Genomic DNA, 25688 nt, shown 5'->3' with positions numbered 1-25688 from the left:
AAAATAAAGAGAATTATTTATAAAATTACTTTGATAAATAAGATTTTTGATTGTTAGAGATAATTAAAAGAAAAAAAAGTTTTATTCATGAGTTTTTATATATTGATAATAGATTTATTAATTGTATTAAGATTTGTTAGTACAAATGCAAGCTAATTATTAATTAAGATTTGTTAATCCTATTGAGGTATTTGGAAATTATATTTCTCTCTATTCTGGGTAAATCATCATTGGGTGTCCGTACAAGTAATAGTACAAATTTCATTTAAAACTGATTATTAGACGCACGATACATATAAACGTGATAGATGTTAAAGTTAAGGGGGCACCTTGGTCTCAATTAGACACTTAACCCCGGTGTAGTGAGGGGCAGGACCCGACCAGACTTGACCCCGCCCGGATGAGAGAGGTTCGGGTCAACGGCAGCCAGCCGTACTGGACCACTGATGAAAAGGCGTAGAGAAGAGAAGAAAGGGCAAGGAGATTTTCCTCTTCTCTCCACGATCACTGTAATGGCGAGAAGAGGGAGCGAGAGGGCAACACGCTGCTAAAGCCCTCTCCGTCTCCGATCATCCCCTTTTCAATTGTAAACAAAGTTCTCTTCTTCAGAGATCCGGGGCTTTGATGCGACGATCGAACGCCCGTTCCCCGGGATTCGATCAACGCGTAAATATGGACTCATCAAAGCTCCAATCTCGCTCTAGAGCTCTCCAATTCAATCTCTACCCGCGATTCCTTTCTCCATTCTCGAAGCATGGGCGGAAAAATATGTGGATTATCACATCTGCCGCTGCCGTGACCATCTCTTTCTTCGTCCTTGTCTACATCGTCTTCGGGGCTTTTCGTCCGTACGTAAGTCAAGGGTATGGGATTGTTATTGATGGTGGAAGCACCGGAACTCGAATTCATGTGTTCCACTTCGTGGAGGATAATGGCAAGCTTGTTCTGGATTTGAAGAATGGGGGGTGGGCCAGTATGAAGGTGAATCCGGGTTTATCCTCTTTTTCGGAGGATCCAGAGTCCTCCAGAATCTCTTTGCACGAGCTTTTGGAGTTTGCGAAGCGGAAAATTTCGAAAAATCACTGGGGAGAGACGGAGGTTCGGCTTATGGCGACTGCGGGTTTGAGAAGATTGGATGCAGAAGTGCAAGAAAGAATTTTGAAATGTTGCAGAAGCGTATTGAAGTCCTCGGGCTTCCGGTTTAAAGATGATTGGGCCTCCGTGATAATGGGTAAGTGGTATTTGGGCTTTCTAACTTTTTGTTAGTTCTCCACGAAAAGATAAACGCCTGTTGCTTGTCTATGTTTCCCTTTGTTCTAGATGTGAATTATTATTAGAATCTGCCCTGTACTTCTGGAAATTTTGGGATTTGCCTTTACAGTTACTTCATCGAACAGTTAATAAGATTTTCACGAAATTAGGAGTTTTGCCTCTGTCTGTTATTTTTTCAACACTGGTAGCACAAAAAAAAAAAGCTTTCTGATGGTCGGCGATTATATCGAGACTCTGAGCTGATGTTGCAAGAAAAGCTTAAGATCTGGATTTCATGACTATGCTATTTGGACTGTCAAGTCGTTATGAAATTTGGATCAAATTTTCATCAGTTCCGTTACCTCATGGCAAGTTTTAGAAAGATCTAACCTTTGGGTGCAAAACCCCTCTGAAGCATGCGGAGGATCGGTTGCACCTACTGAAATGTTGTTTCTGATTATCCTAGAGTTCGTTGATCTCAACTGCAATGTGAGCAATTAAGTACTGTTGTCTGTATAATTGCTTTTGGATTGATGTTGACTGGGCTGTTTGAGGATCAGTTATGGCATAGAGTTTTTAATCATTAGGCTCTTAATTATTTAAAACATTGCCCGGTAGTGAATTATCCTAACAGAACAATGTATCATATGTAATTGATGCAGGTGCTGATGAAGGTATCTATGCTTGGGTTGCTGCAAATTATGCTCTTGGTACACTTGGAGGTGACCCTCTGCAAACAACTGGAATAATTGAACTTGGTGGAGCTTCTGCTCAGGTTTAGTGTCCTGTCTGCTGTGTAGGCTGAATCAGATAATCCTTTCCATATAAGTCGCCCCCGAAAATAATAAGGGTTTTCTAACCTGTTAAAGCTGAAGAATGCAACAAATTGGGGTTTCAGTTTTTCTTTTTATCAATTTGTATTTTACAGCTTCTGACTCTCTCATTCCTCCATTTTTCCACCAAGGTTGAACATATTATCTTTTTCTTTTTAGTAGTGTGATATTCTATGTGATTAGAAAAGAGTAAAAAATCCCACAGAGAGAGGATAATAAAAGAAATCATAAATTGCACAAAGAGCCTTCTGTAACGACAAGAAGTTGTGGAGAAGCTCCGTTATTTTGCAATTCTTCTACTCATCAAGTTGCAAATCTTTGCTAATTGTGGATTGAATTTCTAGAGTATTCTCTAATAGAGAAAAAAGAGAAGAAAAAAAAAAGGAATGGAACACAACAGTAAAAGGGACACCAATATAGAAGAAAGAAAGAAGAAATGAATGTGCTTCACTTATTGCTGTTCCTTCATCATCATTGTCTATAGTTTTATCCTTCTCGTTTATTTACTTCTTTACTCATTATCATTTAATCTGAATAGTTCATGGATCCAAGATTTGCCATTTAAGTGCATGTTGCACAGGGAAATGGAAAACATAAATCTATAAAATGTGTGCCAATTTCAGAATAAATTGAATCTGTAAAAATATGCAATGAAACAAAAAATTACAACATTGATCATGATGTGGATTTATATGGTTTCCAGGAAAAGAATAGAATTGTAAGGTTTAGGGTGCTTAAACAAGATATTGTTCTTGCCTATACATGATAATTGATGTTGGAAAGTAGAAGCGAATAGATAAATTGGTCTTTTGACTTCTTCTAATCTGATGTCAGTTTGATCCTTCTGTTTTACTATGTGAAAATGTTGTATCCAAGGGGTAGGATATAAAATAAATGAGGGGTTGATGATTAAAAATAAAAAATAAAGAAGTTGAATGAAGTTTATGTTTTTTTGTCGCATATTATTTTATGAGGAATTAATGTGCCATTCTGGTCTTCTCAGTTGATCAACCTCATTGAACTAGTTTTTGCTTGCACAACTGATACAACCAGGCAATGATCCAATCAAGTAATAAGTTATCTGATGTATAATTGATTATTATCCATAACATTCGGAAACATTACGTGCATGATATAATTTTATTATTCAAACATGCATAGTTGATTATTTATCTGTTGTAATTTTATTATTCAAACATGCATAATTGATTAATTATCTGTTATAATTTTATTATTCAAACATGCATAATTGATTAATTATCTGTTGTAATTTTATTGTTCAAACATGCATAATTGATTAATTATCTGTTGTAATTTTATTGTTCAAACATGCATAATTGATTAATTATCTGATATTTGGATGACTTATTATTTCAGGTAGCCTTTGTTTCAAGTGAGCCATTGCCCCCTGAATTCTTACACACGGTTAAGTTTGGCAAAGTCACCTATAATCTTTATAGCCACAGCCTACTTGATTTTGGTCAGGTGACTTCTTTGATGAACTATTTTCTCCCTTTTTTATAGCAATACTTGTGCATTTTGGTTACTGTAGAACTCATTGTCGTATTAATTTTTTTTATGTTTTTTTTGCTATATACTGGCTCCAAAGTATTTTCATATTCCAGCGCTGAAAATTAAAAGCAAGATTTATGAATCTGTGTATGCCATCATCATAGTCTGAAGTTTTGCGAGTATCTACCAGAAGAGATCTAATTTACTTATGTTAGGAGTGATGTCATTTGTCAATTGGATTTATATTGATGATTTTTGCAGAATGTTGCATATGACTCCCTTCGTGAAACTATTCTCTCAAGAGATCTGAAATTATGTAAGTTATTCATCTATTTCTTGATTCATGTTGTCTTTTATCTTTTTTATCTTGATCAGCTTCTATGAATTTCTAGCCTCTCCTTGTTCTATATTTGCTTTAAAAAGTAAAATGTTGTAGATAATACTTCATTCAAATTATTGAATGCAGTCTTATTATCACGAGCTGTAAACATAAAAGTGAATCCACCAAATTATAGTGAAACTACATTAATATAGGTCTTGTTCTCATGACAGTGACATATTAAAAAAATTATTTAATCCTTCGTTCTCATTGATGCAGCCACTCGATCTGTCTCAGAGAGAGTATCTAAAGATCCTTGTATTCCCAGAGGATATCAAAGCAGTGTGGTACCTATTAACCAGTCTACCAATGCTAACCTTCAGGTCACAGTCCATGCATCGGGTAACTTCTCAGAGTGTAGATCTGCTGCTTTGATGCTTTTGCAGAAAGGAAAAGGTAGCAACTACATCCAAAAGGCTTGTTATTTTATTAGGTTTTCTTAATGTGCATGTGCTTTCAGCTCTTCATGTAATTATTAGTGGGAATACCCCATATGGGTGAATGTCAGGAAAAATTCTTTGGTTATGGGAAAAGACTTCCTAATTTCATCTAGTCATTTTAGGATGGACATGAACCTAACTTTGACATGGTATTAAAATAGAGCATCGTCCCTATTTTAGTCTTTTTTTATTTTAGAAGAATCCCTATTTTAGTCTTGCTGTCCATTTATTTAAACCTGGGTGTAAAGGGCAGTGTTAATGGGGGTAATTACACATACATTAATGACACGGAAAGATCTTGTGGTTATTAGTTGGATGAAAAATGGATCTGATCCCCTATGTAGACTCGAACCTCTCCTTACTGAAGCAAGGAACATTATCTGGATTCTTAATGTTGCTTGGAGCCATACACTTAGATCTGCAAGCTACTGCAGACTTACTTGCCAACCATCAGCACCTTGTTGTAGGACATTTTACCCATCTAATGCTAATATTTGTATAGCTGGGATTTCTCTCCAACATCTTGTTGTCAATGTTCCCCCTCCCTAGCCTCTTGTTTGTTTTCCTTTCTCCATAAAATCATCGTCATTTAAAAAAAACTTTTTTTTTTTGCTCCTTTTGCTTAATAAAATCACCATCATTAAAAAAAAAAAAAAAACTGACTAGTTAATTTTGGGATAAGCCTAGACATAACTTTACATTGCATTCTTATTTGATTAATCATTGAAAGGCTTTTGGAAAGAACAAATACAGGATATCTCAGAATAACAACAGTGTATGTAAGTTTATATGCCATATTAACTCATTCAAGAAAAACCTTGACTCTCTTCCACATGTTGTGCAGATGAGTGTACATATCAGCGCTGCCATATAGGATCAAGTTTCATACCAACGCTACAAGGCAAATTCTTGGCTACAGAAAATTTTGTCTATACGTCGAAGGTGATGCGGAATCTGAAGAAATCAAAATGGGCTTGTATTTTTTTATTTAGTTTTTGTTTCTTTTTCTTTTGTAATCTTTAAGAGCCATATTCACTTTTATTTTTCCTCTCGGTCACTTTAAATCCATATCTGCTCTTCCATTCTTACTGAGAGTTTTTTGTTTTCCATTGCTTGATAGTTCTTTGGGCTGCCTTCGACTGCGTTTCTTTCCGATCTGATGTTGGCTGGGCAGAAATTTTGCGAACAAGACAGGCTGTACCAGAGGAGGAAAGACAAACATCTTCAAGAAGAAGATCCGATGCACTACTGTTTTTCTTCAGCGTATATTGTAGCCTTGTTGCATGACAGCCTTGGAGTTGCATTAAACGATGATAGGTATATACACCTTTCACTTGTTTCATGACCATAGCGTTGCTTCAAAATGCTGAAATCAATTCCCAAGGGTGGTTATTGTGTGTATTGTTATGATTTTCCTGTTGTTGCACTGTTATGCAGGATTGAGTTTGCAAACGAGGTTGGAGGAATCCCAATTGATTGGGCATTGGGAGCCTTCGTGCTGCAGAGAACAGCAAATATGGGGGTAGCACACCCAAATCGGATTGTGGATATCATTCGCGATGAATCATCTACCTTGCTGTCTCTTTTTGTGGTTTCTGCAATACTGCTATTTTCAGTGTGGTCTGTATCAAAATGGAGAAAGCCCCAGTTGAAGACTATATATGATCTGGAGAAGGGACGCTACATTGTTACTCGTGTCAACAGATGAAGGGTGTTCATTGCAGAGTTGAGTCACATAATTTTTTATGTTTAGATTTTTTAGCCTAAAAATGTAACCTTGTGTATTGGATCCCATATTCACGGGCAGTTGTGCTCTGTATTCAATTTTCTCGCCACTGCAGTATATCAATTCTACTTGCCCTGTTGTATCTATAGTTCAGGCAGAGGGCACTGCCAATCTTTATATTAACGAGGAGATCTTCATAGTGCAATTTTTCTCAGTAAGCATGTGCAGTCTCTCTCTCTCTCTCTCTCTCTCTCTCTGTGGATGAATAAGGATTTGCTAGACATTGCAGGGTTACGAAATGGGTTGATCACAGGGATTGATCTCTGAAATGAAACTAAAGAGTCTCAGAAACAAGATTGTGAAACGGCTGATGAGAAAGAAGACATGGATTTGTACAAGACTTGGTGTGAAGGTTAAGTTATCAGCATTTGTTTGCAGTAAGGTTTAGTTTTAACATGGTGAAAGAACTGTGCTTGCAGCATGTATGTGAAAGGGAAATGGTTTTAGTGACTAAAATTCTTGCCGAAACTCCTGATCATGTCAAGCAAAGTCATTGTTTCCCGTTCTCCTTTTTTATTTGTGGAAGTCTTGTTTGAAATGCTTGCCTGAAACTGATTATTTGGAGATATTATTTTTATTTGGAAGAATGTATACAGCTCTTTTCACACTTGTTTCCATAGACAGGTTAGCTTTCCTAATCAATCATTAATATCCATTGAGCAAGTCTAATTATCGGTCCTAGCCATCAAGCTCAAAGAAATTACCCAAAAATTACTAATCTTCCAAAAGCGACAATTGTAAAAATAATGAAGAGTTCTAACGAGTTCTTATCATCCTATACCCATCAACAATTGTCAATTCTCAAGTTAGATTATGAATTTGGATTAGTGTGTATCTTATTCCTCTAACCACAGAAATCCTAAACTTCACAATCAGAATCATTTGTCAATCATTTAATAATAGCAATTTGCCCACCCAGTCTCCTTCATGGATTGTACCCATTCATGAGCCTCAGCCACAAACAAATCCTAGAATTAATAACTCAGGAGCTTGATTGATATTTATTATAAGTTGAGATGGCTACTTTTGGAGGTTGGAGCTCTCATGTGTCTTTACATGGAACAATGATAAGATTTCAAACAGTAATTTGTCAAGGAAGGGAGTACAAACTGAATCAGACTATAAAAATCAAATATACATTAATGGAGACAAAACAAGGTAGGTTTCACAGATCATATCCACAGATAGAGATTTCAGGGATGTTTGAGTGATTTGGAAGCATGTAGTACATATCTTGGCTGTGTTTTATGTAGGGAAATTTGTGGGCTCCTCAATAATAATATAGCTATGGCTGTTGCTGCATTCAATCAAGGACCTTTTAATGAATTGGGTGGTGAATAGTTACAAAGGAAAAAACAAAAGTTACATGGGAACATGAGATGTTTAATGCTCACATAGACTAGAAAACAACAACAATCAAACAAAAATCGAAAATTGTTATGGAGATAATGGTTCCTCTCCTTTGGGTATTAAATTAAACGTTTGGAAGAAGATGTAGACTCATAAAGTTAATACATAATTATAAATATGATGTGTTTCTTAAACACTGACCTTGAAGAGGTTTAAATAGATCATTAAATCATGATTAATAAACAAGATCAAATTTGCATGGCACTATGTGAAGGGATCCTAGTATTTAGATTTACTGTCTGTTTGTCATGTGGGTTGGCTATATCATATGATAAGAAGGGGAAATTTTTGAAAAAAAAAGTATTAAAGAAGAAGAGATCACCTTTGAGGAATTTCCTCAAACACCTTTGAAGCATGGATTGCCTGACGGATTTGATGCAGCAAGAACCCGCCTATAGAATGGGCCCACAAGTATGAATACGATCTTGGTCCAAGAGTGAAGTTTAGTCTTTCCATGAAAAGAAAATTCAGAAAATGAAGAAGGGTTACGTTTGGGGGTCAAAGTTTACACCCCTGGCATTGAATACAATGCAAGATTGCATTCAGTCATGGCTGAAATGCAAACGCTTTCTAGGGGACTGGTACACCTTAAAAAACCCATTAAAAAACAATTAGAACTATCTAATGATAAACTAATCGAAGTGGGTCTTGGTTAAATACTGAAAAGAAAGAAGGATTTGTACATGGGAAACATGGGTTTTTGTTTAGGGAGTTTAATGTTCACACAGAATGAGGAAGGAGGCTTGGGTTTGAAGAATTTGACCTATTTTTTGACTTAAGTTGCACGCTTGAAAGATATGAGGCAGGCCCAAGGTCAAGGAACAGACAAGATGGGTTTCAAACGAGGGCTAGATGTGGGGAGTTTCGCTAAATTTGGAGTCCCCAAGCTTGGATTTGACTCAAGTATCCCTCCCATTTATTAGTGGGTTCTTCACTTGTTCACCTCTTGGCAGACATGGTTTGCAAAGTCACTAATATGAATTAGTTAAATATGTATCATTGGTTTACTTTCACTTCCATGAATTCACCAACATTGCAGAAAACAAGGAAAATAAAGGGAATTCCATGAATTAGGTTGTCATGTTGAAAGTTCTTCTTTGACCTAGGAAAGATCTCCAATTTACCCATCATGTGTTTTGTCACCTATGCTTGATAGATACAGGCCATTTAGTGCTTTAAACTGGAGCCACATATTGACGGCGAATTCGAGTTCATTTTCGTGGCTCTGAACTTTCAGAGTCATGCAAATTGGAAAAACAATTTAGCAGCACATCTAAGAAAACCCCAAGTCTTTTTCTCTTGTTAACCCTAAAGTTTGAGTAGAATAATCAAACTACCCTTGCTTCCAAGATGACACCATTACCAAGGTTTAAGTTGGTCACCAACATTTGACCATGGCCTCACACATGGATATTCATCATTTTAGACATATATAGCAGCAATGAGCAAACCCTCAAGCCCTCTTAAGGACAGGGTAGTCATTCTGTTAAGGGTAGGGTAAATTGAAAGGAGACATCAATTTAAAATAGTTATATTGATATAGACTGATTGGAAGTATTTAGGATGAGATGGCTTGTGGGTGTACAATAAAATACTGGATTTGTATATGCTTCAAAGGGGTAATGGTCCCAGGTTTAGCAAATCTCTTTGGGCACTAAGAGGAAATTCCATGAGATCCCAAATATTCACTCTGACAGGTCAGAACAGATCAGTGTGTATCAGAAAGAGAATGAGGATTAGAAGGGTTTAGAAGGAGAAAAATGAAATAGGATTTTTGGATCGTGAGAAGCCATATAAGAAATATGGAAAATAGATCAAATGGGGTTTGAAGGAATTTGCAGAGAATCTTAGGAATTGAATATTGATTTGAATTTTTTTGTTGTTGGAAATTGGGTCAGTCCCATTGCTTAAAAAATTCCAAAACCATATACTGTATTTCATGGAAGCCTGCTTTGTCTGTATCTGAGAGGATAAACAAGGAGAACCCCCCATGAGCGGAATATGACAAGTGTGAAAAGGAAACGGTTTGAAAATCCCAATAAACTGCTGAATTTGTAGTCTCTTGAGATCCTTCCCAGTGGATTTAAGCAGCCCACGACTGTTCTTCATTGGGAAGGAAGGAAGGTTAAGGGTCTTCGGTGAAACCCTGTTAGCTCTCTGACTTTGGTTTCTCGGTAGTTGTTCTTGAGTTGCTGGCAAGTGTTATTAAGAGGCCTTGGCTTCAGCCTTCCCAACTCTCCGCGTTCTTCGCAAGAACACACTCTCCATTGCCCCGAAAGATCGGCCGAGCCTTCAGGGCAGACCTTATAATGGCAGCGTACTAAGTTTTTAAACTTCATGCACTGGTTCTGCTCAACAGCTCGACTGTCACAGAGTTCCATACATTTCATTCATGGGTCTTCATTAAATTTCCATACACTTCTTCATTCTTCCGTGTGATTCTATCCAGCTGTGGAAAGAGAGACTGAAACTCGGTTCTGGGTTTCTGCTATCTGTCTGGTTACGCTCGCCGAGTTTGAGAGGAAAAGTCTGCGATTTCGAAGAAGATGGATGAAAAGAATGATGGGGATAAGATTGAGGAAGTAATGCTACCTGGGTTTCGGTTTCATCCGACGGATGAAGAGCTAGTTGGGTTTTATCTTAAGCGGAAGATTCACCAGAAGCCACTGTCTATTGAGCTCATTAGACAGCTTGATATCTACAAGTATGATCCATGGGATCTTCCAAGTAAGCAATCTCAAGCTCAGTTCATGACTTTGTTTTGATCTTATGTACAAGGATGAAAAACAACTTCTGGGTAGTCAATATTTTCTTCTTCTTCTTTTTTCCTGGTTTTAAGCGACATAAAATCGACTCCCGGAGCGAGACTTTTTCAAGAGTTGTTTCAGTACTTGCAGTGAAGATTTCAACTCTTCTGAAGCTAAATGAGGCCTGTAGTTCACAGTGAAATAGTACTGGGTTTGACATGTTTTAATTCATTTTTTGAAAACTTTTTTTTTTTCTTCTTGAAAGTACCAGTTCATGAAGCTTAAACTTTACTAGTCTCTCTTTTTTGGTCCCTGCAATAGTAGTACTAGAGAAAAAACTTGTTTTTCGTTTGAACAAAAGCTGAGATTTTGGAAGCTTTATTCAGAAACTCTTGCTTAATTCCTTTGTTCATTCTGAAACTTCTGGATTTGACTCTGGTGCTGCTGACGTTACAGAAAGTAACTTTTTTATGCAAAGAAAAAGTAAATAACAACTTTCATCATTTTTTTCTTCTTTCTTATTAATGTTTTTCTGATACTGAGTTTGACAAAGATTTCTTGTGCACGATCTCTTTTGCTAGAAGAGATGGCGGCAACTGGAGAAAAAGAATGGTATTTCTACTGTCCTCGAGACAGGAAATATCGCAACAGTGCAAGGCCCAACAGGGTCACTGGAGCTGGGTTCTGGAAAGCTACAGGAACTGACAGACCCATCTACTCATCTGAAGGAACCAAGTGCATAGGCCTGAAGAAATCCCTTGTCTTCTACAAGGGCCGAGCTGCCAAAGGGATCAAAACTGACTGGATGATGCATGAGTTCAGACTCCCTTCTGTTTCAGACCCAACACATCCCAAAAGACCCATTGATAAAAATCTTCCAGCTAGTGTAAGCCTAACTCAGCTTCTTACTGGTACTAGATTTTGCTTGCTTCAGTCTTCTTCTGCTAAAAGCTGTTTGCTTCTTTATCATGCAGGATTCATGGGCTATTTGCAGGATCTTCAAGAAGACCAACTCCATGGCTCAGAGAGCTCTCTCCCACTCATGGGTGTCTCCTGGACCTGAAACCAGTACTGGGGACATCTTTTCACAGGTGACACAAGGAACCCAGTTTGCAGTAGAAAACATCTCTTGTGCTAGTGAAACTGGATCAGCAAACCACTTCAGCTGTAATGATTTACAGCATTGCTGCACAACAACAAGTTTTCCTTCTATTGAGATTCCACCCTACAAGGCCATCAATCAAACTTGTAAGCTACCTCTGCATCCTATCTCCAGCACAGAAATCCCTGCAACCTTTCTGTTCTCCCCCCTTGACATGCCTGCACAGTCCAAATGTGGAGCAGACTTCAGTTCCATGCTTCTGAATCTCTCCCCCTCAGTGCTTGGTGATGTTGGCAAGTCCTATGGGAGTATAGACTTTGGAAGCCAGCAGGAGAGTAACAGCAACTTTGCTGTCACTTTACCAGTAGGAATGAATGGGAATCTGGGCAGTGGAGAAGCAGAGACATGCTTCACGAAAACCCCAGAAAGCTCTCATGTCAGTAACCAGTGGGTAAGCAGAAGAACAATCAGTTTTCCTTTCAATCTCACATCAAACCTCTCTGATGCATGGAAACCCAATCTGCAATGGGACTCTCCTCCCTGTCCCAGTGAGATGTCCACAAGCTATTCCACAAATAAGTGTTATACTTGAACTGAAAATTGAAGCCAAATAGTACACCAAACCTATCAGTTTATTTAAGTTGGGAATCGATTGGAGAAATGATTCTTCATTTTGTAACAGTGTACATCTTGCCTTGTTTTAAGTTTGTGAAAAGAAAGGCTAACAGAGTATATGTTGGTTGACAAACTGGGTTTCTTCCTATCCTCACCGAGATTGCAGGAATCGAAGCTGCTTTACTTAATATCATGAAAAAATAGGAGGCTTTCATTGGCCGACATGAATTTCTCATTCAAGAAACCAATCATAGTTTTTTGTTTCAGCAAATCTCAGCCAAAACACAGCCCAATTTCGATGCTCGATATCCTTGATCAGTAAACAAATAAATGACTTAATAAAGGATTTTTTTCTTTTCTACTTCTCTCTCTCTCTTTTTTCTATCCACTTTCTATGTTCCAAAACACAACCAAATTTTCTCATCCTCTAAGAGAAACTTCACATAAATATGCCATTTATAATAATATGAAAATGATAAAAACTATCCAACAGTTTACACCCAGAATGCCACATCAAGACTTTGGAAGCTGAGTTTTCATAAATAAAGAAGGTTTTGTTTGGTTTAGGATTAGGAAGCTATGAATTCATAGAAAATGTTAAAGTTCCTATCCTTGTGCATGTGTACCTTCAACTTCTCTGATTTGAAACAGAGGAAAATAGAGCTAGAAGTTCCCAAAATGGCTCAAAATACAAGAGCATGAGAAGAGGAGGGGAAATAAAATATGACAAGGATCATGAGATTTTATGATGATTCTTCATCCCAGACCCAAAACCAGTGTGATAAAAAAAAACTGCAATAGCTGCATAAATAAAATCTAGAACAAAAAAATTGAAACAATAAAATTTCTCCTCTTATTTTTCTCAAAATTTTAATTATTAAAAATATTTTTTATAAAATAATAAAAAGGTAAATATTAAATATTTGATTTTTTTAAATAATTTAGTATAGGAAAATTAATAATTTTTTAAATATAATGGAAGAAATAATTTTTAATTTATGAAAGGGGTAAAAATAATTTCCTAATTTTCAAGGGGTAAGACGTGGGATTTGAGAGTAAATTAACTTAGTATGAGGATATAAATGTATTTATTGACTCATATTTCTAACTAGGACGGAAGATTCGCATCTCAAGATCCGTACGCCTACGAGTGGCGAAATATTCGCCCACTATACCACCCTATATTTTCGGGGCCATGTCTTAAATGCTTATCCACTTTCTCTCTGAAGTTTGAACTCCGAAGAGACTCCTCTCAGACGCCGAGAAATCCGTTTCCACGAGTTGCAAATTCTTCTCTGTGGCCGACAACTCTCCTCTCACTGCGGAGATTCAACCCAATCAGGTCCGTGGTAAATTCTTGTCGCTTCGTTTCCCGTTCAAAATCGTTTCTTGTCATGAACATGTTGGAGGTTAGGTTGAAAAGGAGGAGGAAAAGGTTTTCTGAGTCGCACGGGAGCATCTTCCGTTTTGGATCTGGAAAAAATTCGTTTTCTATGAGGTGAATTGGCTTATTTCTTTTGGTTATTGTATCGGTCGTGCTGTGTTGGTAGGTTGTTGAAATCGTTCGGTTTTTTCAATTTACTTTTTTGAATTTAAAAAGTTTCGTATTTATCTCTTTTTTTGTGTTTTTTTGAATTGTTTTTGCATAAAGTGGACCACTTTTTACTCTTTACAATTTTGAGAGATGTGCTGCAGATTAATGTCTGCTAGGTTCTTATTAAGCTCAAGAAGAAGAGAGAAAAATATCTTCATTGATTCATTGAACTGTTTTACAAAAGAGGGAAAAAACTGATATAAATAGCAGAGAGAAAAAACTGTCTACAGCTGTACAAGCAATGAACAAATGACACCTGTACAAGTCTAACAAACTCTAAAATACAATATTTACACCCTAATACTCCCCCTCAAGTTGGCTTCTAAATGTCCTTTACAGCCATCTTGGACAACAAAGAAAAAAACTGAGTAGAAGGGAGAGGTTTAGTAAACATGTCAGCCAATTGATATTGAGATCGAATGGGAAACAATTTGAGAACTCCCGAAGTAACTCTTTCACGAACAAAATGGCAATCTATCTCGATATGCTTAGTTCGCTCATGAAATGTTGGATTAGAAGCAATATGTATCGCAGCTTGATTGTCACAATATAGCAAAGCAGGAAAATCAACCTTGACTTGAAAATCTTTAAGAAGTTGCTGCAACCAAATAAGCTCACTGGTAGTAGAGGAAAGAGTTTTATACTCAGCCTCAGCTGAGAATCGAGAGACGGTGGTCTGCTTTTTGGCTTTCCAAGAGACTAAAGAGTCACCAATAAAGATGCAAAAATCTATAGTAGAGCGTCGAGAATTAGGGCATGATCCCCAATCAACATCAGAAAAAGCGTTCAAACGAACTGGAGCACAAGCATCAGAGTAAGCTCGTAGTTGCAAGGAAGAATTAGAAGAAAACAACAACCCTTGACCAGGACTTTTCTTGAGATAACGAAGCAGGTGATGCACTACCTTGAGATGAGGGAGTTGGGGTTGAGCCAAGAATTGAGTAAGCTTGTGAACTGCAAAAGTAATATCTGGGCGAGATAAAGTGAGATACAGAAGTTTCCCAACAAGCCGCTGATAGTGTGTTATATCAGGAAGCAGTTCACCTTCAATGGTAGTTAAACGAAGTTTTGGATTCATTGGAACAACAGTTGGTTTACAAGCCAAGGAACCTGTGTCCTCAAGTAATTGTAAGGAGTAATGGCATTGAGAAAGCACAATACCTTGTTTGGACTGAGCAATCTCAAGACCAAGAAAGTGCTTGAGACAACCAAGATCATTGAGTTTAAATTGTGTATGCAGAAACTGTTTGAGCTCAGCAATAGCTTGAGATGAAGGAGTAGTAAGGATGATATCATCCACATAGACTAGAAGAGCAACAAAAGAGGATCCATGACCTTTTGTGAAGAGAGAGTAATCAGATTTTGACTGAAGAAAGCCAAACTTGATCAAAACTTGAGAAAATTTTGAATACCATTGCCTCAAAGCTTGCTTGAGACCATAAATTGACTTGTGAAGCTTGCATACTAGTTGTTTTGAGATGCAGAGGACTCTCCCTGTCTAAGATAAGCCGACAGGGGAGATCCATATAGATTTCCTCAAAAAGATCACCATTTAAAAAGGCGTTGTTGACATCAAGTTGGGATAGATGTCCATTATGTGAGGCAGCAAGAGCAAGAAGAACCTTCACAGTTACTAATTTTGCTACTGGAGAAAAAGTTTCAGCAAAGTCCAAACCTTGTTGTTGTGTATAGCCTTTAGCTACCAAATGAGCCTTATGTCGCTCAATAGACCCATCCGATTTAAGCTTGATCTTGTAAATCCATTTACATCCAATGGTGAAGAAGAGAAGTGACGGTCCAGGTGTTGTTTGCTTCCATAGCTTTCAACTCTTCATGCATAGCCAATCTCCATTCAAGAAACTTCACTGTTTGGTGATAGTATTGAGGCTCAACCTGAGAGGATACACTGAGCACAAACTGTTTGGGTGAACCAGAAAGGCCATGATAAGCGATGTAGTTAGAGATTGGATAAGATGTGGAAGTTGAAGCATGAGTAGAAGAACCAGCAAGTAAATTGCAGTGAAAATCCCTCAAGTAATTAGGTTGATGAATCACTCTGGTAGATTTTCGAAGAACAGCACTACCAGATGTAGAAGGAACAATAGCTGGAATAGTAGTTGCTGAAGTAGAAACAACACCAGAATAAGAAGGACCCGATGAAGAAACAATAGGGGAATTAGCATCAGGACAATTAATGGGAAGATCAGCTAGAACATCAGAAGTAGCAGGTGGATCATGAACATGTGAAGAAGCAAGATTTGGAATAAAATGAGCTTGTAATGAAGAATGGGGCAGAACCAAATCTGGAAATGGATCAGTAACTTGATCTAAACTTGTAATAGCATGAAAAGGAAACACTTCCTCATGGAACACTGCATCTCGTGAAAGAAAAACTTGTTTGGTCTCCACATCATAGAACTTATAACCTTTCACACCAGCCGGATAACCAAGAAAAGCACAAACTCAAGCACGAGGTTGGAACTTGGTTCGATGAACCGTTAAGGTGGAAACAAATGCTAAACAGCCAAAAACTCGAAAAAGAGTATAATCAGGAGCTACTTTGTATAGCAAAGGAAAAGGTGTGTTGTGCCACAAAAGAGGAGGAGTTATGTTAATCAAGAAAGCCGCAGTAAGAACACAATCGGTCCAAAAAGAAACTGGAATCCTGGATTGAAAAAACAATGACTGAGCCACATTCAATAGATGTTGATGTTTTCGCTCCACAACCAAGTTTTGCTGAGGCCTTTCAACACACGAAAACTGATGCAAAACTCCCTTATCTTGGAAAAACTCAGCAAAAGATAACTCAGGTGCATTATCAGATCGAAAAACCTTGATTGTGGCATTAAATTGAGTGGAAACCATGTTGAAAAACTTCGGTATCACAGAGACAGCATCAGATTTATTCCTCAACAGATAAACCAAAGTAAATCGAGTACAATCATCAACAAGAATCAAGAAAAATCGATGACCAGTATAAGAAACAGTTTGATATGGCCCCCAAATATCACAGTGCACAAGATCAAAAGGAAATTTGGATAAATGATTATTGGATTCAAAAGACAGCCTTCTTTGCTTAGCAAGAGGACAAATATAACAAGGATCTGACTTATGTAATCTCGTCACATCACATTTCAACTGATCTTTCAAAGAATCAAGTCTCTTAAAAGAAATGTGTCCAAGCCTATTATGCCAAATATGTACAGAAACATTATTGACAAAGGCATTGGAAATAGAATTCAAATATTGAACATTAAGAACATAGAAATCTTGGACTTTGTCACCCTTGCCAATCATCCTCTTGGTGGAAAGATCCTAGATAACAAAGCAGTAATGAAGGAAACTTACTGTAAGGCCAGATCCAGTAACTATAGCACTGACTGAGATCAAGTTGAATTTTAATTGAGGGACAAACAATACATCTTTAAGCACAAAGTCAGAATGCAGTTTAACATCACCAGCAAAATGGACCAAAATCTGAGAATGATTTGGCAAAGTAACTGTAATGTGATGAATAGAATGCAAGGAAACAAAAGCATTGGCTTGTGAACAAATATGTCGAGTAGCTCCTAAGTCTACGATCCAAAAATTATTGGATCAAATTAGAGGACTCAAAGACACAGAAAAGCAAATACCTGCGATGCAATTGATTTGAGAAGGATCAGGAGCATTGGTGACCTTTGTTGAGCTACTTAAATGTGTAGAAAGCATGGATATTAGTTGCTGATATTGATTGGAGTTCAGATTCTGAACAAAACCTCCAAAAGAATTAGACTAATCTATTCTATCATCAAAAGTAGAAACTCGATGAGCAGCAACATTAGAATTGTTGTTGGATCTGAATTTATATCCAGGAGGATATCCATGGATCTTGTAGCAACAATCCATAATATGTCCATGAATCTTGCAATGCGTGCAATAAGGCCTGTCTCTTTTCTGATTCTTGGAAGCACTGGAAGTGAAATTCTGAGAATTTTGAGAACCTGATCCACCAGATTTAGCAGCATTTGTTTTAACAGCAAAGGCCATTGGGCTAGTAGGATTGCTCGAATCAGAGGAAGGATTAGTCCTCTGTTGTTGTTCCTCTTGAACAATCAGAAAAAAAACACGATTAATAGGAGGCATCGGATCCATGAGAAGCAACTGACCATGAACTTGGGAGAAAGAGTTATCAAGTCCCATTAAGAAGGACATTATGTACTCCATTTGATGATGATCGTTAAGATTTTTAACTCCACCACAAGAGCACTTTCCACAAGAACAATTAGGACGGTAATTACTCAGTTCTTCCCATATAGTTTTCAGCTTTGTGAAGTAAATGCTAACAGAACTCTGTTCTTGACACAAATTCATCAATTCACGTTTAAGCTGAAAAATTCTAGGTCCGTTCCTCTGTTGAAAACGATCCCTCAGATCTAGCCAAATCTCTCGGGCAGAAACAGCAAAAATAATACTGGCAGAAATTTCCTTTGAAACCAAATTCAAGATCTAAGATATAACAATATTATTATTGCGAATCCAGTAGTTGAACAAATTAGCATCAGTACTTTGAGGTTCAGGAATGGAACCATCGACAAATCCCAATTTGTTCTTCACAAATAGGGCAATTAACATCGCACGACTCCAATTGATATAATTCTCACTAGTGAGCAGCTGCGAGACAAGAACTTGCCCAGGGCTATCAGAATGATGAAGATAGTAAAGATTCGAAGGTTCTTAAATGGCAGAACGATTCGAATTGGTACAATCTCCAAAATTAGAATCACTCGTCGATGGAGGAGTTGCCACAAATAGGGCAATTAACATCGCACGACTCCAATTGGTATAATTCTCACTAGTGAGCAGCTGCGAGACAAGAACTTGCCCAGGGCTATCAGAATGATGAAGATAGTAAAGATTCGAAGGTTCTTAAATGGCAGAACGATTCGAATTGGTACAATCCCAAAATTAGAATCACTCGTCGATGGAGGAGTTGCCATATCGAAGAGAACAAGAACAATCAACGAAGAAAGAAGAAAGCAAGCAAAGTTTCAGCGGATCAAATCTGCTCTGATACCATATTAAGCTCAAGAAGAAAAAGAGTCAAGAAGAAGAGAGAAGAAGAAAATTATCTTCATTGATTCATCGATCTATTTTACAAAAGAGGGAAAAAGCTGATATAAATAGCAGGGAAGAAAAAACTGTCTACAACTGTACAAGCAATGAACAAATGACACCTGTACAAGTCTAACAAACTCTAAAATACAATATTTACACCCTAATAGTTCTCTCTATGGTTGAGAATGGTTTCTTGTTTGTGAAATTCTGAACTTGCAGTTGCTGGGTGCTTCTTTTTTTTTTATCTTTGCGCATATTAAGGAAAACAAGATGCTCTCTTTATTGTTTGGCATTCCGAATTTAGTCTTTGTTTGTATATAGCTTGAATTGCTCTTATGCTTGATTTTGGAAGGAAATAGGTTCTTATTGGAGACACGATACGTTAAGAACTTGCTGCCTATTTGGAAGACGCCATGAAGTTCTTGGAATACACGCCTTTTGAGAGGTACCTCTGTGGACTAATGTCATTTGTCTTCCTGAGAGTGGAGACTGTGTTCTTACCACTGATTCAACGCTATATGCTATTTTTTCAGCATAAACTACTTCTTGAGTCACATGAATCTTGGAGAATGTACCCTCAAAGGAAACCTGGAAGCCTACTCTTGTAAGTTCATGGATTAATGTGATAGAAAATTTTGTTGCTGCCAAGTTCCAGAGATTCACAAGCTGCTGGTATAATGCAGGCAAACATGTAGGAGCGGATAGGAAATTGTCTCTAAGTTTAGAGCATGAGGTAATCGCGGGGCTATTAAGAAAAACTACCAGAACAGTTTTTCATATTCATTGTGCTACAGAACACATGCACTTCGTGATATGTTCAGTTTAAACGTGTGGCCACAGGCTACCAAATTAGGAAATCAGTGGCCAGTAGTTTATACATCAAATAGTTTATTATCTATGCATTTTTGGTTGTGTAGTGTCCACTGAGGCTTGTGTATCTCAAGTTTGATTAATTGTCCTTTCCTTTTTCAGATTCTTAACTACCTTGGTCAATCATCAGAAAGTGATTCCTCGCCTTCAACTGACTTCTTATCTAGCAGATCAAGGTTGTCTATGTTTAATCGAAGTAAGGGTCTATTTTCTGTTTCATTGTCCTTTTTGTGTTTATATCTCTCTTTTCTGTTGACCAGCCGGAAGACTTTGATTTACTTGGTTCTCACTCTGAGTCACATGTATCCAGACTACGACTTCAGGTATCTCCTGGTACTGTTATATGATTGTCTATTACTTACCATAACTTACTGGGAAGAAGGATTTTGGGTAATGTCAATGTCAGCTTTTTGGCGACCTGGCAACCCGTTATTGATTCTCTCTTACCACAAACGGGAATGTTGTCAAAAGGATTGACAGACGGTTCTTTGAACTGTTGCTCTTAAAGGAGCTGAGAGTTCAAGTCTCTCCATTTCCCTGCTAAGTCACCCTTCCAGTTGGTAATTTTCTTAGACATTTATATCCTGTTTTTATGCACATCTTGTTAAATGTTTTTAAGACATTATATATTATGATTATAAACAATAGAATTACCATGGTATTTTAAAAGATTTTTATCTGACAAAACAATGCCTGCATGTATCAATTGAGCAGACCTGTGCAAGCCCACGCTCTCTTCAGAGATGAAGAATGGGATGGTTTCAAGCAGATATTTGACACTTACTTGTTTGAGGCAGCAAAGGTGTGTTTTCTTTATATTCAACATTTTATTGAAGCAGCAAGGTATGCTGTGTCAATTGGGCTTGAATGCCGCATCACTCTGAACTTTTTAATTCCATTCGTCTTTTGAATATGAAATGTAAGTGTATAAATGGACTTCAGGAATGGTCTTTGGTACGTGATGACTGCTCCCTCTTTGATAGCATCTCAAAAGCTATTGATGAGGTAAATATATTCATTATCTTCTTGATGATGAGTGATTAGCAGTTGTAGTTTTTGAAGCTTATTAAATCTGCTTGTGCAGGTTGTAAAGCTGGCAGAGTGTGAAATTTACAGTTTCAATCCAGATACTGAAGAAGATCCTTTTGTGGAGAAGGGAGCCATGTAAGAAACCTCGGGATCTTTATATGGTTTTGTTATACTGGCTCAGTTTCACTCATAGATTTATAATTCCATACAGATGGTCATTCCATTTCTTCTTCTATAATCGAAAGCTCAAACGAGTAGTCAGTTTCCGCTGTTGCTGTCTAAGGTGCACATTTGTTTGTTATGGTGTTGTCATTTGTTTGATATTTGTCACATTACCATTTGTTGTCATAGAATCCATCTTTTGGCCATTTGATACGGGAAATGCCATAAATCCTCCATTAACAATTACTGATATGCCAGCAAAACCAGGTCAGGCAAATGATTGTGTGGAGATTGTTAGTTCCACATCTATGCTGTTTCCAGTTCATTGACTCTAAAGCATTCAACCGTAACTTATTTTCAAACGATGAAAGTTGATTATATTTTGTTTTGTTTTTTACATATACTCTTGTCGGTTTTCAGCAACTTGGCGGCTGATGGTTTTCTTGATGAGATGATTGATGGAGACGACGATGGAGACATATTCAATGAGATGGACATGTAAATATCTTCATGTAAGGTTTATAAATGTGCCACATCAATTGTAGTTCACTTGACTTGGAGCAGCTTATGAGCCCCTTGGTATGTGCATGTAAAAGCCAGAACCATCTAAAATTAGTGCTCTTATTTCACCTTTCTGATCTGCACCAGAAGTAGCTTTATATTACTTTTTCTTTCTAGACTATAATAGTTCAGACCAAGTGAAGTTAAATCCATGTCTGAACATAACTGAATCGCCTTGGATTGTTCATTTTCAAGGTCCACCAATGCTCTCGATTAATAAAGTTAGGCTTCATACTATGTTGCTTCCCCATTTTCCTTCTGCTGGGGTTCTTCAGAATTCAGGTCGGATCGATTGAGTCACATCATTTCAGCCTGAATTCAGTGATGGACACGGAGTAAGTTGGGGCAAGATTTACTCAAAACAGAAAGGACAAGTTCAACTCCCAATCCGACCTGCTCCCTTGGTTCTCAGGTTTCTCGGGATTTAATACGACGGCGAAGAACTAGAAGTGGCCAGGGATGAAGAACTAGAAGTGGCCAGGGATGAAAGGATTGAGAGACTACGTCTGCTGGAGAAAGGACTCGGAGGGCGTTTTCTCGGGCTGGACACTTGCTTCCATGGTGAGAAGTCAGGATTTCTCGACATAGTACTCGGATCACACTGTTGCGACCACGAAGCTTTTGAGGAGGCCACTGGGATCAATGTGTTCGATCCACAGAAGAATCCGTTGGTGTTCAGGTGGTTGACAGTGATGAAAGAGCATTCCGTGGTGAAGGAGAGGCTCCAGATAATGACAGATTGGTAGCTTTTATTCGGCAATTGAGAGAAATTGAGCGTAAATTTTCTAAAGAGTGATCAATTTTCTTTTTACGTTTTTGTCAGTTCAGGAGTAACCAGTGTGTTCTCTGCGCCAAACTGTATTTCGATCGTTTTGTTTACAAATGGCTGATAAATAAACTGTTATCGTCGTATCTTCTAATCCGGAAATCGATTCCTGTGAGACCGACTATATTGGGCGCTTCTTCTCTCAAATACTTGGATCGTCTCAGAAGCTGATACTAAATCTACTCTGCTCTGAGCCTGATACCCTTTTTCATTGAACCGTTAACTGTTTGTTGTGACATGTTTTTCAGGAGCAAAGAGAACACAAATGGAATAGAAGAATTGCTTGTTTTGGACAACATCACACAGAAGAACTATTTTTCATCCGCCTTTTGAGCATCTAAAATTGATCATTTCTCATCATTTCAGCATCTTCCGAATTTTGGGTTCGTAATTTCCAAACGAAATTTAAACTGGGAATCTCTTTTATCTGCGGGATATGAAAACATGGCGGCAGAGAAGAGAGCTGGTTAGTGGTATCCCTCTCTTCTGGAGCAAGCAAAACTACTTTCTTTGGCTTCGCAACGAACGCATCTTCGTTCTCACTTGATCTCGGCTAAATAACATACTAAAAACACAGCTGCGGCAGCTGCTACGCTCCCTACAGAAGGCCATTAGCTTGAAGTCGAGCTTCTAATAAAAGCTGAGTGAAGTTATTATGAAACGAGGGCAGCCCCAGACCAGAGTCGTTGGTTCAAGACTCCGCTGCTAACAAAAAGCATTAGGAGAGTCAACTCGGTGTCCAGCTGATGGATCCAGAGGGTGTCTATTGACAAAATGGAGCCTGAATCCGACCAAGCACTCAAAAAAACAGTCCACTCGGATCGCACATCCATATATTAAGTCTAGTAATATATTTGGATCAACCAAATCATAAAACCGAGTACCTATTGAAAAAAAGAAGCAAAAATATACTGCCAATCACTAAAAAAAAGCACTCACAGTATTTCCAAAATTATAAGGAAAAAACAGATCGGTACTTGAGGGTAGTGTCATCGAATACGGCCCTAACATTGTCAAAAAAACATAGCGATCTACTAAAAAATCCATAGCTTTTCAAGCTTTTTCTCAAAACTGATTAGCTTTTGGCAGCTTGCTTCTCCTTGGCCTTCTGAATCTTCAACACTTTCTTGACAATCTTTTGCTCCTCCACCAAGAAAGCTCGGATAATTCTGCACAGTACATGAACAGCAAATAAGAAAAAGTGAGTAACATATTTCAAAAAACAAGGATCTAAGGCACAGTTATAGCCGGTCTTTGATGCAAGGCAAACCTCTCTCTCACAGCACTTCCTGAGAGAACCCCACCATATGCACGATTGACTGTTCTTCTGTTCCTAGCCAATCTAGACCTCTTGTATTCAGTAGGTCTTAGGTGAGGAATCTGAAAGCACACTCACAAACATCAGTACCACATTACCACCCCTTTGCAACTTCACTATTACCAAAGTTTCAAAGTTCAAGCCCACAGAGACAAAAAAAAAACTCAATAAGCAAATTCATTATCACAAAACAAGCCTTCACATAGCTTGTCAGATGAACAGAAGTTAAAACATGGTAATGACAGACCCACATTTAGTCACAAATCGCCTAAATAGAAGGAAGAAACATGGAGGCCTAATGGCATCAAGAAACAGTTTCTAGACAAACTGTACAAAAAAATTGAGATAAACAAACAGACAAGTCCACCAAGAGCTACAATGAAGTTGCATATAAGACAAAAGAAAGACCTGCTCTTTTTTTTTTGTGTGTGTTCAAATTTCACAGTACTATAGAAGTAATTGAAGCCTCGAGTATTGCATACAAAAAATGAGACAAATATGCAATAGATGATGCATTCTGAAATTCAAGGTTAACCAAAAGTAATACAATTCATATGACACTAATAAATAGGATTAACAACATCAGATTCATACAACTGGTGCTGAGCAACCACATAGTTATCCTCCCTAATTAAACACACAGCAGCTCATATAATTACAAAACATGTAACATATATAGGTATCTTTCCTTTAGAAATAGTAAGGCTGATGTAGCACTAAAAACAGAAACCATCACAAGACTAAATAGTCCATCAACATCTTATTTGAGATCGAGCTTATTGCACAGAATGGTAATTCAACACTAGGTACTTTACTAAGCAAATGCATGGTGAACTACCCAAGAAACTTGATACATGAAGCTCTCCCTGTTAAAAGACACTCACACGTGTAACATTATGGTAAATAGGACAACATTACTTTGTAATTAAACAAGTTGGTGTATGTTACTTTCTGCTTTTTTTTTCTTTTGAGAGATGTAATCCTCAAGACATTATTGACATTGCATACATCTCATTACGATTAAAAATACAGCTCAGTGAGCATGGGGAAGAGCATCAAACTCTAGGGTCTCTTTTCTCTAGTTCCTCTATTGTAATTATTCTTTCCTCTCTCTCTCTCTTTCACTTTACTTTCTTCACTCATGTTCTCCTCTTCCCCAAACATGTCCACCTTATGAAATTTAACACCCTCCTTAATTAAATGATAGCTAACAATATAAAAAAGAAAAGAAATTCATTGCCTCAAAACAGAAGCTGTTATCTCGGACTTTAATTTAGAACCTCTAATCATAAGAATACTCTAAAAGAGCTAAAACCTAAACTAAACTCTAAAAATTCTCAGAAAGCCTGGCAAAATGGAGATTACACATAACGCAGCTCAGCGAATCATTAAAAAAGACAAAAAAGTACGCAGCACAGACAAGAAACGCCAAAAGAAATAAAATGCACCTCATCAAAATCAGTAAACATAGTTCGAGTCATTGACCCAGAGGTAAATATACACATACCCCCTGAATTCTCTTGCCAGTAACGGGGCACTTCGGACCGCTTGCCCTCTTCTTTGTCGTCTGATAGATCAAGCGTCCACCTATTTTCATTCAAAACAAGTGATAAGGATCAGGAAAGAGCAAAAAAGGACTAAAAAACGAAGAAAAAAAGTGAAAAATCAAGCAGACAACAAGCAGACTAAACTACCATTGATACAAAAAAAATAAAAATAAAAAAATAAAGAATATAAAAAATAAAGCAGAATGCTAGAGAATGGTCTCAACTTACGGGAAAAAAATGCTACACAAACTCAGTAAATTCCATTCTTGTGCCCTACACGATGACTAAAAAAACAATCACAGAGAGTGATCAAACAGCAGAAATACCTGGAGTTTTTACAACCCTGTTCTGGTTGGACTTGGTGGCATAGCTATGCCGCTTCCTGTAAGTTAGCCTCTGCACCATGATTCCTGGCTCTCTCCACCCCTCGCCGCTTCGCTAGAAGAAGAAAAAAGAGGCCTTCAGTTTAGGGCTGGCGAGAGTACTTATAAATAGATTTGGATGCCCTAGATCCAACGATTTATAATATACAAGATTTAACGGATACGATCGGTTAAAGCTCATAAGAGCGTCTCTTTTGACCGTCCAGATGCGTTGATCCACGGTTCA

The 25688-nt window shown here is 37.7% G+C and overlaps 4 protein-coding genes across 8 annotated transcripts; 3 read left to right on the top strand and 1 right to left on the bottom strand.

Moving 5' to 3' along the window:
• Positions 1-493: 493 nt before the first annotated feature.
• On the top strand, positions 494-6355 carry LOC137937006 (probable apyrase 6). The gene is made up of 8 exons (XM_068782018.1): positions 494-1231; positions 1914-2026; positions 3462-3569; positions 3858-3912; positions 4195-4371; positions 5260-5357; positions 5536-5732; positions 5853-6355. Exons 1-8 carry the CDS (start codon positions 625-627, stop codon positions 6121-6123), a joined length of 1626 nt encoding a protein of 541 aa, XP_068638119.1. The 5' UTR covers positions 494-624; the 3' UTR covers positions 6124-6355.
• A 3802-nt stretch (positions 6356-10157) lies between these two features.
• Positions 10158-12052, top strand: LOC137935852 (protein FEZ-like). Its single transcript, XM_068780236.1, has 3 exons — positions 10158-10338; positions 10940-11244; positions 11333-12052. The coding sequence occupies exons 1-3, from the start codon at positions 10158-10160 to the stop codon at positions 12050-12052; spliced, it is 1206 nt and encodes a 401-aa protein (XP_068636337.1).
• A 1226-nt stretch (positions 12053-13278) lies between these two features.
• On the top strand, positions 13279-21638 carry LOC137936856 (uncharacterized). 5 transcript variants are annotated; one of them, XM_068781783.1, is made up of 12 exons: positions 13279-13417; positions 13499-13573; positions 19119-19211; positions 19300-19370; positions 19450-19499; positions 19739-19812; positions 19897-19959; positions 20351-20438; positions 20579-20641; positions 20721-20800; positions 20877-20948; positions 21248-21638. In XM_068781783.1, the coding sequence occupies exons 3-12, from the start codon at positions 19180-19182 to the stop codon at positions 21327-21329; spliced, it is 675 nt and encodes a 224-aa protein (XP_068637884.1). In that variant the 5' UTR covers positions 13279-13417; positions 13499-13573; positions 19119-19179; the 3' UTR covers positions 21330-21638. The 5 variants fall into 5 exon arrangements, with proteins under 5 accessions (XP_068637884.1, XP_068637885.1, XP_068637883.1 ...); XM_068781784.1 differs by having other exon boundaries at positions 13490-13573; positions 19126-19211; XM_068781782.1 differs by having other exon boundaries at positions 13490-13573.
• A 1375-nt stretch (positions 21639-23013) lies between these two features.
• Positions 23014-25542, bottom strand: LOC137936244 (large ribosomal subunit protein eL34). Its single transcript, XM_068780814.1, has 4 exons — positions 25406-25542; positions 25040-25119; positions 23485-23594; positions 23014-23383 (listed from the first exon to the last, which is right to left on the bottom strand). The coding sequence occupies exons 1-4, from the start codon at positions 25482-25484 to the stop codon at positions 23290-23292; spliced, it is 363 nt and encodes a 120-aa protein (XP_068636915.1). The 5' UTR covers positions 25485-25542; the 3' UTR covers positions 23014-23289.
• Between the last annotated feature and the right edge of the window lie 146 nt (positions 25543-25688).

The sequence above is a fragment of the Aristolochia californica genome, unplaced genomic scaffold (assembly GCF_029961685.1).
Source record: "Aristolochia californica isolate CCGP_79_NKW_82.1479 unplaced genomic scaffold, dmAriCali1.0.hap1 SCAF_7, whole genome shotgun sequence".
Taxonomy (NCBI): Eukaryota; Viridiplantae; Streptophyta; class Magnoliopsida; order Piperales; family Aristolochiaceae; genus Aristolochia; species Aristolochia californica.
This window is presented reverse-complemented; position numbering and strand designations above follow the sequence as displayed.

Excerpts from the sequence above, each read along its gene's own strand:
- LOC137936244 (XM_068780814.1), bottom strand. The coding sequence starts at position 25,484 with ATGGTGCAGAGGCTAACTTACAGGAAGCGGCATAGCTATGCCACCAAG. Across the intron at positions 23,595-25,039 it reads CTGGCAAGAGAATTCAGGGG|ATTCCTCACCTAAGACCTAC; the intron begins GTATGTGTATAT and ends GTGTGCTTTCAG. Across the intron at positions 23,384-23,484 it reads GGAAGTGCTGTGAGAGAGAG|AATTATCCGAGCTTTCTTGG; the intron begins GTTTGCCTTGCA and ends TGTACTGTGCAG.
- LOC137937006 (XM_068782018.1), top strand. The coding sequence starts at position 625 with ATGCGACGATCGAACGCCCGTTCCCCGGGATTCGATCAACGCGTAAAT. Across the intron at positions 2,027-3,461 it reads TTGGTGGAGCTTCTGCTCAG|GTAGCCTTTGTTTCAAGTGA; the intron begins GTTTAGTGTCCT and ends TTATTATTTCAG. Across the intron at positions 4,372-5,259 it reads GCTTTTGCAGAAAGGAAAAG|ATGAGTGTACATATCAGCGC; the intron begins GTAGCAACTACA and ends CATGTTGTGCAG.
- LOC137935852 (XM_068780236.1), top strand. The coding sequence starts at position 10,158 with ATGGATGAAAAGAATGATGGGGATAAGATTGAGGAAGTAATGCTACCT. Across the intron at positions 10,339-10,939 it reads TGATCCATGGGATCTTCCAA|AAGAGATGGCGGCAACTGGA; the intron begins GTAAGCAATCTC and ends CTCTTTTGCTAG. Across the intron at positions 11,245-11,332 it reads ATAAAAATCTTCCAGCTAGT|GATTCATGGGCTATTTGCAG; the intron begins GTAAGCCTAACT and ends TTTATCATGCAG.
- LOC137936856 (XM_068781785.1), top strand. The coding sequence starts at position 19,180 with ATGAAGTTCTTGGAATACACGCCTTTTGAGAG. Across the intron at positions 19,960-20,350 it reads TATCCAGACTACGACTTCAG|ACCTGTGCAAGCCCACGCTC; the intron begins GTATCTCCTGGT and ends TCAATTGAGCAG. Across the intron at positions 20,801-20,876 it reads TTTGTGGAGAAGGGAGCCAT|ATGGTCATTCCATTTCTTCT; the intron begins GTAAGAAACCTC and ends AATTCCATACAG.